This window comes from Lontra canadensis, unplaced genomic scaffold, assembly GCF_010015895.1.
Source record: "Lontra canadensis isolate GAN:19392208 unplaced genomic scaffold, GSC_riverotter_1.0 scaffold153, whole genome shotgun sequence".
In the NCBI taxonomy this organism is placed as follows: Eukaryota; Metazoa; Chordata; class Mammalia; order Carnivora; family Mustelidae; genus Lontra; species Lontra canadensis.
Genome location: NW_022631147.1, coordinates 2518938 through 2529983, shown reverse-complemented (window position 1 = coordinate 2529983; position 11046 = coordinate 2518938). Strand labels below are relative to the sequence as shown.

Sequence of the window (11046 nt, the reverse complement as noted above, 5' to 3'; positions counted from 1 at the left end):
GGTTCTGCAGACCTGGGGGCTTAACAGAAACCAGCTTTCTCCTGATTCTGGAGGCCGGAAGTCTAAGATCAAGGTATTGGCTGGGTTGGTTCTTCTGAGCCCTCTCTCCTCGGTTTGTAGACAGCTGCCATCTCTCTGTGTCTTCATATGGTCCCCCCTCTGTGGGCATCCATGTCCTAAGTTCTTCCCATAAGGATATCAGTCATATTGGATTAGGGCCTATACCACTGGCCTCGTTTAACCCTAACTACCTTTTTAAAGAGCCTGTCTCCAAAAACACTCACACTGTGAGGGACTAGGAGGTTAGAGCTTCAACATGGGAATTTGAGGACCCAATTCAGCCCATAACAATGGGTTTCAGAGATAACCATTTCAAACAGCATTCCTTCAAGACGTCTTTGAAAATATCATCCTCTTTCTGTGTAATAAAGGGAACTTAGGAAGGGGGTTGGGGGTTCGTACGTAGGAGGAGGGGCCCAGCAGCCGGAAGCAACAGTGAGAAACCTCAGGGAAAACGAAACTGAAGTCAGACTGCTTAGCTTCCTACACCCTTTCAGTCAAAACCTCACTGGGTGTTGTGTGTGGTTTGTTTGTTTGTTTTAAGTTTTATTTATCTTTAGAGAGCGAGGGAGAGAGCACAAGCAGGGGAGGGGCAAAGAGAGGGAAGGAAAGGCAAAAACAGGGGGAGCATCATTCTCTCTTGTTTATTTGTGAATTTACAGTTTCATTTTTTAATTAAGGTATCATTTTTTGTATGGTAAAATTCACCTATTAGTGTGGAATTCTATGAATTTTGACAAAAGTATACAGTCGTGTAACAACCACCACGATGAGGACATAGAAATATTCCATCATTCCTGTCTTCCCTTAGAGTCCCTCCCCTTCCAGTGTCTGGCAGCCACTGCTGTTTTCTGACCCTACAGACTTGTCTTTGTGAGAAGCATCATATTCTCTTAATTACCAAACAATGCTGACAGACTTTATTTTTTTAAAAAAGACTTTATTTATTTGACAGAGAAAGACACATCAAGAGAGGGAACACAAGCAGGGGGAGTGGGAGAGGGTGAAGCAGGCTTCCTGCCGAGCAGGGGGGGCTCGATCCCAGGAACTTGGGATCATAACCAGAGCCGAAGGCAGACATCGAACGACTGAGCCACCCAGGTGCCCCAATGCTGACAGATTTTAAAGCCCAAAACATAACAGAAGCAGCTGTTAGAACTGGGGGATTGAAATAGAAGCTAGCCTGATTGCAAGAAGCTAAAAAGGAGACACAAAGAATTTGGGGGCTGATTGGCATAGATTTCCCCTGCAGGACAAAGTCAGTGACCCCCGCAGTGTTTAGGGTAAGACCTCCAACACCTCACCCAGCCTGCCCCCAAGTCTCCCTGCTGTTACCCTGTCCCTGCTGTGCAACAGCTACGTGGGGCTCCTTCCCACAGTGGCACGCCTACTGTAGATGCTTCCCGTGTGCACAGTGCTGTGCCTCCTTCTGTCACATCTGCTTCCCTTTTTTTGACACTCAGGCATCAGAGGACCTACCTAGCTCATGAGCCACCCATTGCTCACCTGCCCTCGCCCTGTATAGTCTTCTGCACAACACCTAACACCACCTGAGGTTTATCTTGCCAACATAGTTATTCCATTATTGAGGACCCATGAGTACCAAGCACTGTTTTAGGGACCAAGGCAAGAGCATGAATAAAACAAGTCCCTGTCCTCCTTGTGGAGATTATTTCCCAGTGAGGGGAGACAGTCCAACACAAACAAAGAATTATAGAATATTTCAGGTCGTGATAGGCGTTGGGGAGGAAAGGAAGCCAGGTCCAGGGAAAACACAGAGGCCATTGGGGCTGAGGCAGAATAATAAGGGGACAGTGGTAGGATTTGAGCTTAAAGAGGGTGCAGGTCATATAGGACTTTGTAGGCTATTGAAAATGCTTTGGGAAACCATCGAGGACTTTAAAGAGCGGAGTGACACCATCTGACCTTTTATAAGAGGAGGATGAATACAGGGAGCCCCTATTAAGAGGCTATTGCCATGGGCGCCTGAGTGGCTCAGTGGGTTAAGCCGCTGCCTTCGGCTCAGGTCATGATCTCAGGGTCCTGGGATCGAGCCCCGCATCGGGCTCTCTGCTCAGCAGGAAGCCTGCTTCCCTTCCTCTCTCTCTGCCTGCCTCTCTGCCTACTTGTGATCTCTCTCTGTCAAATAAATAAATAAAATCTTTAAAAAAAAAAAAAAAAAAAAAAAAAAAAAAGAGGCTATTGCCATGATGAGGGAGAGGGTGGCATGAACCAGGGGGCTGGTGGTGCAGGGGTGAGCCACAGGGGTTCGTGGAGCTGCGTGGATGTTCACAGGCTGCTGGTGGAAGTGCAACATGGTACAGCCACTTCGAAAAACTGGCTGTTGGTAGTAAAGTTGAACAGTCCGGCAGTGCCGCCCCTGAGTATTATACTCAAGAGAAGTGAAAACATATGTACACAAAAAGATTTGAAGAAGAATGTTCATAGCAGCACTGCTATGGCCACCATATTTGGGGATGCATGGATCAGTGAGGAGACGAACATCTTCTGGAGAGGGAACACAGGAGTGCTGCCCAGAGCCAGAGCGGGGGGTCTCACAGCATATGCTTGGGAAGGTGACTGGGGGCGTGGAAAAAATGAAATCATGTTTAGCGTCTGTTGAGGGAGACAGAGAAGTGTGTCATCCATTATTCAAAGTTTAGCTTTTAGAAGTGCTGATCAATCAAGAGAGTTGAGTAGTGTTGAGATGGGAAGGATTACTAGTTATTTGCATCTATTTGAGCACCTCAAGAAGACATTTGAGCCTGGGAACTGCTTCTTGGGGAGCATTATCTAGCCTGGTTGGTCCACATACAGTACCAGAAACACATTTACAGTCCTAGAAATGTATTGGTGCCAGATGTGACTTATAGCTTGGGTTGGCCTGCCTCTGCTGCCTTAATGCAGAGTGTCTGTCTTGGGCGCGGCACACAGCCTCTGCCCCTTCTGACCCCAGCAGGCACTGTATCTACCTCATGTCTTTTGTACTCTGATCTCAGGCATCCTGTGCCCTCTTCAAAGAGGTCATTGTTGGAGGAAATATATTTATTGGAGTGAATCCGTTCTTGCTCAAAATTTCTCGATTGTCTACTTTGACACCTCCTCACAGCCTGGTTAAGCTGCACACAAAACCCAGAAACTTCATTTACAGGTAGGTGCAAGTTAAGGTTGGACATTCTTGAAGTGGGAATTGGTATGCTTCATCCTTCCTTTGTAGAATTGTGAAATTAACCCATTTTGTTTTGGCTGCCAGAAACCTCCCAGACCACCCCTTTGCAAAATATTATTTGCTGTTTATACTCTAATCACTTGGAGATGCAGCTCTGATAAAGAAATAAACTTGAAATTTAACAAACCATTCATTCCATGATGTGATTTTCATTATAATCGTTTTTAGTCATTGTAAAATTAATGCCGCCTTCCTTCTAGAAAAATTGGAAAATACAAAAAAGTGAAAAGTAAAAAAAAAACAAAACCCAAAACCACTGTGATTTTTATTATTTTAATGTAAGCTTGTGATGATTTTTGGTTGTATTTCCTTCTAATCTTTTCCTTCTTTAAAATTCAGTTTCTAGGGACGCGTGGGTGGCTCAATCGGTTAAGCATCTGCCTTCAGTTCAGGTCGTTATCCCAGGGTCCTGGGTTTGAGCTCCATATGGGGCTCCCTCCCTGCTCAGCTGAGAACCTGCTTCTTCCTCTCCCCCTCCCGGTGCTTTTTCTTTCTCTCTCACGTGCTTTCTCTCTCTCTCAAATAATTAAATCTTAAAAAAATAAAATTCAATGTATACTACTCTGTTCAGGTGTAGCAACTTCCATGGTCCTATTTGTTTTCTCTTCATTTCCGTGAAGTTGTTTTCCTGATTGTTTCTCTTTTGTTGGAGTCACGTGTTTCTCCTCTGGCTGTGCAGTTGCGGGGCTCTCTGGACACAGGCACTGAGGAATGGTTTCGGAAGATTATTCCTGGGAATCACCACCCCAGGCTGTTCCAAGAACAGCTCGTGAGGATTCTGAAATCCCTTCCAAGCAAGGAACATTTGGAACAATTCCCTGCGTCTCCTGAATGGGCGACCAACCTACCCAGATGGCCACCTTGATAGGGACTACGGTTTGTGGGTGGAAGTCCGCTGTATCCTCGGGGCTCCGGCAGGTGGGGGTGGGGGTGTCGCGGCCGCTAGGCCGCTCCTGGTGGCGGGGCCCATCCCCAGGAGCAGCCTGCTGTGCTGAGCTGGGAGTTTCCCGGTAGGCGCCCGCGACTGACGGGCCGGGGGCGGGGCCGGCCGCGGCGGGCGGGAAATAAAGGAAGTGCGAGCGCGGCGGCTGCGTACTCCGCGCGCCTCGGGGACTTTGCCTGCAGTCAGCCTAGACCGGCTCCCGGCTCCCGGCGCCCCTCGCTGCGGGTCTCTCGGCGTGCTGTCACGGCCGCTGGGTCGGTGAGTAGCCCCCAGCTGCCCGCGCGGCCGTCTACGCTGAGCTGCAAGTTCAGGAGCTCCTGTCTGCCCGGCGCGGGGCTGGCTCAGCGCTCGCTGCCGGCCCCACCGTCCCAAACACAGCCCCGGACCGCCTATGGCTGTGGGGCCGGACGGCGGGCGGGGAGGCGCTGCTGCCAGGTGCCACCCGGCCCGAAGCGCCCCGTGCGCCCCCAAGGCCGGCAGCCCGCGACCCCACGCTTGGAGCCTGCCGGCCCTCGGCGCCCGACGTCGAGGCAGCCTTTCACCCTGCCCCCCGTCCGCCTGGTCCCCTCCTTCGGTCCGCGCGGCCCACACACCGCCTGAAGGGCTCCCCCCCCTCGGAGGAAGGACACATGGGGACCCCGGGGAGCCGGAGCGGGCCGGCGCGCGGCTCCCGGATTCTCTTGGGTAGGCTAGAGAAGGCTTTATAGTCCCCTCTCTGAGCTAGTCTTCGGGTTTGGCCGGCGGCTTGTGGGGCCTCGGCCGGGGTGCGGTCGGGGGGCTGGTGGGTGAGGACTTAAGACCTCCCCCGCCCCAGGGTGGGTGGGCGGTTCGCAGTGCGATTTGCGGCTGCCAGGCCCAACCTCTGAGATGAGAAACCCGACGGGAAGGATCGGGTTCAGGTTACACATCTGTTTGTTCAGCACCAGATCCGGAACCTAAATCCAGACGCAGACCTTGGGCTCTGGTCTCGGGCACTTTTCCCTGTTTTACCCCTGCCTCAGTGTGGCCAAAGAGCCTGTCTTAGAACTGTTAGAAATTACATGCATGTACTGGCTGGTGGTAGAAGTTAGTTTGTTGAATGACTTTGTAACCACAGGGGACCCTGGGAGAGCCCGAAAGCCCTCAGCTACCAAGTGGCTGGTCTGGCAGGGGTTTTTCTGGAGTCGAAGAGGGACAGTGGTGGTGACAGTGAGGATGAGCTTGAGGAACACAGGTAAGGCCTTTTGGGATTGGATTGGTCTGGAAAGGATTGAGGAGCAGGAAACCCAGCACAGAGTGCACCCAACTTTTCAGGCAATTACCTAATTCCACTGCCAAGCCTGCCTGCCCTTCCTGCAGATCTTATCTGGCTGCCCAAGCCTCACTTGGTGGCATCTCAGCTGGTCTCTTTCTATAGAAGGGAGCTGGGGGAAGCTGCTGAAGGATGTGGTTTGTCCACATTCCATCTCCACCCAACTGGGGTGAGTGGCAGGCTCTGAGTTGGGGAAGCCTGTCCTGGGCCTTAGTCTGTGCCATCTTTTTTTTTTTTTTTAAGATTTTATTTATTTATTTGATGGAGAGCTCGTATGCAAGCACAATCAGGGGGAGCGACAGAGGGAGAAGGAGAAGCAGGCTCCCCACAGAGCAGGGAGCCTAATGTGAGGCTCGATGATGCGGGGCTCAATCCCATGACCTGAACCGAAGGCAGACACTCAAAGGACTGAGCCACCTAGGCACCCCTGGTCTGTGCCATCTTGACCCAGACCTTGAACTGGGGCCCTGAGAGGCCACTGGAAGTCTTCAGTGACTGTTCCTGGTTTTGGAGCAAGAAGGAAAGTGGGAAGGGGACTTCTGGTTTTAAAAGTTTAGGTGGGGGACGCCTGGGTGGCTCAGTTGGTTAGGCTGCTGCCTTCAGCTCAGGTCATGATCCCAGAGTCCTGGGATCGAGTTCCACATCCGGCTCCTTGCTCAGCTGGGAGCCTGCTTCTCCCTCTCCCTCTGCCTGCTGCTCCCCCTGCTAGTGCTCTGTGTGTCAAATAAATAAATTTAAAAAATCATTTAAAAAAAAAAAAGTTTAGGTGGGCAGAGCTCTAGGGAGGCCTTGTTGGGAAGGGGGTTGGTGTCTAGCCTTTTACTGCTGCGGGGCATATGTGTGTGTTCTGTCCCTCCCGCCCAGCGAGAGAAGAGGTGCAGGGTCGGCACCCTCAGGAGGCCTGGTGGAGGACTTCACAGGTGGGGTTTAAAGGCAGCCTTCTCACGGGCTTCTTTGAGTACTGAGGTGCCCAGTGCCCATGCTGTGCTGGGCATGGGGCAGTGTGGTTCATGAGGGACAAGGTGCTGTCTCATGGGAATGGAGACATAAACTGGCTACTGTCATAATCAGGATGCAGGCTTTGGTGTATTTGTTGCAAAGAGCTTTGGGAACATGGGGTGTGTTGCTGTTAGCTTTGTCTGAAGAGGTTGGGCCATCTGAAGGGGACTCTGAAGAATAAATAGGATCTTACCAGTTGAATAAGGTGGGAAAGTGCACTCAGGGCAGTGCAGGAATGCTGGGGTAGGGGTGCTTAGATGGGAAGGGGCATTGCATGCCCTCCTCTGAGGCCTTGCCCAGGGAAGCTCATAGCCTTAGCCAACCTGGGGAGACTCATTGGAAGAACTGCTGGTTTTACTCATTGCAAATGAGAACTGCCTGTCAGGAGTGCTGAGGCCATATGGAGGAGCAAGTCATTGGATGATGGAGCTTTCCAGGGCAGGAGTGTTGGCTTGCAGAAGGTCAGTGAATGACATTTGGGCTGTTCTCTTCTTCTCTAGTGTAAGGGACTGTGATAGGATGTTGCCATCATGATCAAGGACTGTGTGTTCCTTGGTGGGTAGTACCCAGCATGCTGGCTCTGGATTCTCAGTTCCTGAGAAGACTCACTCTAGAGCTGTGGCTATTGGAAGCCCTTTCTGTGCTTGTACCTCTGGTGACCATTTGTCAGTCTGGGGTTTTGGAGGGCAGTGCTGTTCTGGATGCCCCCTGAGGCTAGCTACCCACCCTACTGGGACTCCTATGCATAGGATCCCATTAGCAGTACCTTGGCTGCCACACCTGGCTGGCCACCCCCAGGTGATACGTGTCCTTGCCCAAAGCCACTGAGGGGTCTGAAAAAGACAGCTAATTGAGGATGGTGATAACATACAGATAGAGTTCACTGTGGGCCTGATACACACATGAATAACTTCATGTGTATTAGTTAGCTCATTTGGACATCACAGTAATCAGAAGCAAGGTTATCATCCTTACTCTTCAGTTGGGGAAACTGAGGCATGAAGTAATTAAGTAACTTGCCCAGGGCCACAGCCGAGGAAGTCAGACCCCAGAATCCCAGCTCTAAGTGTTACATTGCACTGCCTGGATTTCCAGGCTACTCACTAGCCCATTTTCCAAATTCAGCCCATCCACCTCCGCACCTCTACACCAGTTAGACGTGAAGGGGCAAGGAGCAGAGAGAATGGCTGTGGGCTTTCTGTGGACTCCCCTCCCCTGCAGGCAGCTAGTGATGTGTGTGGGACAGGATGAAGCTTCAGGGAGCAGGGCCGTGGACCCGCTGGGTGGGATTTAGCCCCACAGGTTCCCCAGCCTCCCATCCCTGTGGCCCATTCCTTTCCTTGCCTTCCCTCGCTCTTCTCTTCCTGCCTGCAGAGGTCAAAATGGGAGAGTTTCAGATGAAAGGCCGACTCCATGATCTGGATGAACCATAAAGCAACCATCGAATGGAAATTGTGGTTGGCTTTTTGTGTCCAGAGTCCTAGAAGCCACCAACTTAGAAAATGAGGAAGTGGTTTGTTTTAAAGTAACCTCTCCCCTTGATAATCCTATCTGTTGGTGTTGGGTGTTGGAGACAGGTGCTAGGTGGTGGAGTTTTTGAGCCCCTCTGAGTCATAGACCAGGTTTAAAAGGGGGCTGGTTGCATTCAGACACCCAGAGTGGTGGGACTGAAACTGCCCTGTGGGGCCTGGAAGACTGCCCTTGTGGAAGGATGTGGGAATGCCACCATAGGAAGAGAGGCATGCCTCCTGGGTCCAGGGTGTCGGGATCACCGTGGAGATCCTGGCAAAGCTTCGTGCCTGGGCTTCTGCCTGGTCTGAATGGGCTCCCAAGTCCGAGCTTAATAAGCTCCCGCCAAGCTGCTGGCTGTGAAGACCAGCAGGGCGGGTCAGCAGTTGCCTTATATGCTCCCGTGCTTAACAAAGTGCCTTTCTTCAGAGTTAGGAAAGTGAGTACTGTGTTCTGGTCTGGTGTGGGCCAGTCTTTGGAATGTGAATGTAGCCTAGTGTGGTGAGTGGGGGGTGTCTGAGCTTTCATCTGAGGCCAGCAATGGTTATGCTGTTTTTCTGTCAGTGGGCATCTGTGTGTCTGTAGTTGGTTTCCTTTGCAGAACGATCTCAATTCTCACTGGAATTCTGGGAAATGCTGCAGTTGTGAAACATCCGTGATGGGGTGTTTCTCACGTATATGCTCATATTTAGACAAATGTTCGGGTGTTCATGGCCCTGGGTCTAGGACTGGGCCATGTCCCAGGAGCTCGGACTTGGATCTCCACACCCTCATGCACAGCACCCCCACCCCCCAACACCCACTCCTCCACCAAGCTAGAATGAAGGGTAAGAATGTCACAAGGCTGGGAGTGCCCCTTTTACAAAAGGGAAAGTGAGGTCACATGGCAGGTTGAAAGCCAGCTGTGACCTGGGTCACGCACAGAGGTCACCAGAGAGGATCCCTCTGTGGTCTGGGAATGCATGAGCCTCTTAAATGCTGCCGGGCCCCAGGGACTTAGGGAGTTTGGGACTTTTCTGGGCTTTTCATCTGTCTTTCCAGTCTTTCCAGGGAGAGCCAGCTGAAGTCTGGGGGATTAGTGTTTAGTTAGGGCTTGGGAGATATGACAGCAGTAAGGAAGCAAAGGAGGAGGTAGTAGATGGGGGGTGGGGGTGAGGGCCTGAGTCAGGAAGGCCTGTGCAACATAGTGTGGGGATCCCACTTGGGTGGGAGTAAGTGCTGGAGAGTGACACGGAGCTCAGTAACTCTGGTCCTGTGAGCGGTAAACCAGGCCTGAGGTCACAGGCATATGTATGCCTCGGTTTGGGAGAAGGCCAGCTGGGTAAATGAGTCACAGCACCAGCAGCCCCTCTCAGCACTAGCGAGAGTGTTACTTATAATGGGTCACCATCTGGGAAGTCCAGTCCGGATGGGAAGAGCTGGGAGGGGCTTCTGCACCAGCAGGCAGCTCCTTGGAGATAGAAAGGAGGAAGCCAACTCTGGGGAATGGTGAGCTGAGGGTGCTGACTTCTGGTGAGGGTGGGCACTGTGTTTGGGACTGTCCCTTCACCACCTTCTGGGCCCAGCCACCTCTGTATGTATGGTAGTGGGGGTGGGGAGGGAGAGAGGACCAAGGTGAGGCTTAGCACCCCCCAGGGACCCTGGAAGGCAGGGTCTGCTATCAGAGAGGAGGTAAAGTACCCTTGACTGGAACCTCTTCCACACTTTCCAGCAGGTATGTCCCGCCCCCGTCCTGGAGAGAGGGTAGGGTTAGGGTTGTGAGGCCATTGGGTTGGTGGGCTGGCAGGCCCCTGGGTCTGGGTGACAGCAAGCCTTGAGGAAGATGCCTCTGTAGCCCATCATACTTTCGTTGTCCCCCAAATTCCCCACCGTTAGACCAGCTGGCCCCCAGGTGTCCATCGCTTCTCAAAAAGCCCAGTTTCTCCCTGGGTATCTCCTAGGAACCTTGGTAACATCCAACCTCCCACACTTTTTCCTGGCTGCCTGGGAAGCTGAGTCCAGGGCCATTGCTGGTCATGACATCTCACTGGGGTAGTGCTTATCCATGTGTAAAATGATTGTACTGACTGTTTTCACGCCCTGCACCATTCCAAATACAGGATATCATCCCTTTGCCTAGATGAGGAAACAGAACCTGCTAGAACTTAGGAGGTGGGAGGGTTGTTGTGAGTCCCTGCTGCACATACTTGCTGGCCCACAGTCCCTTTCTGCTCTGTTCAGCTGCCCCGCCTGCCAGCTCTGGCTGTGAAGGGCTGCATGATTTGGGGTCTGACATGGCCTTGGTAACATCCCTTTTCTTCCCTATGACTAAGCTCTCATAAGAAGGCAGTTAGGAGTGTAGAGGGGACCGGTGTATGACAAAGGCTGAGCTAGATATTTTAGAGTAGCCTCTGGGATGCCTGTCTTGCCCCACCGAGTGTGCACAGATCTTTCCGAAGCCCAGGCCTAGGTAGAGGAGGGCAAGCAGGAGACTGTAGGATGGAGGCTTTTATTAGGATGGTGGACTTTGGCAGACCTGGGTAGAGCAGTGGACCTGTGTGAGGGGATGGCCTCAGGTACCTGGGAAAGAGGCTGCTACCTTTTTAGAACATCCTTCCTCAGGCTGCCTTTTTTTTTTTAACCACTTTATTGAGATATTTCACATACCATCATAGTCACCTATTTATTTATTTATTTATTTATTTTTAAAGATTTTATTTATTTATTTGACACAGAGAGAGATCACAAGTAAGCAGAGAGGCAGGCAGAGAAAGAGGAGGAAGCAGGTTCCCTGCTGAGCAGAGAGCCTGATGTGGAGCTTGATCCCAGGACCCTGGGATTGTGACCTGAGCCAAAGGCAGAGGCCTTAACCCACTGAGCCACCCAGGCGCCCCCATAGTCACCCATTTAAAGTAGTTTTTATTATATTCACAGAGTTTTTTAACCATCCCCACAATCTAATTTTATTTTATTTTATTTTTATTTTTTAAAGATTTTATTTATTTCACAGACAGAGATCACAAGTCAGAGATCACA

General features: G+C 51.4%; 1 protein-coding gene across 4 annotated transcripts in view; it reads left to right on the top strand.

Annotated features, from left to right (window-relative positions):
* The window catches only part of BID (BH3 interacting domain death agonist), a 49423-nt gene continuing 38377 nt past the window's right edge, over nucleotides 1–11046 (top strand). Inside the window, exon 1 of one of the 4 annotated variants that reach the window (XM_032844439.1) lies at nucleotides 1–73. Coding sequence is in view for 1 of the 4 variants with exons in the window: in XM_032844436.1 (XP_032700327.1) it covers nucleotides 4142–4207 (66 nt within the window). In the remaining 3 variants the exon portion in view is untranslated. Of the gene's footprint in view, nucleotides 74–4126; nucleotides 4208–4315; nucleotides 4491–8279; nucleotides 8471–11046 lie in introns of those variants that run through there. The other 3 variants (XM_032844436.1, XM_032844438.1, XM_032844437.1) reach the window with 3 other exon arrangements.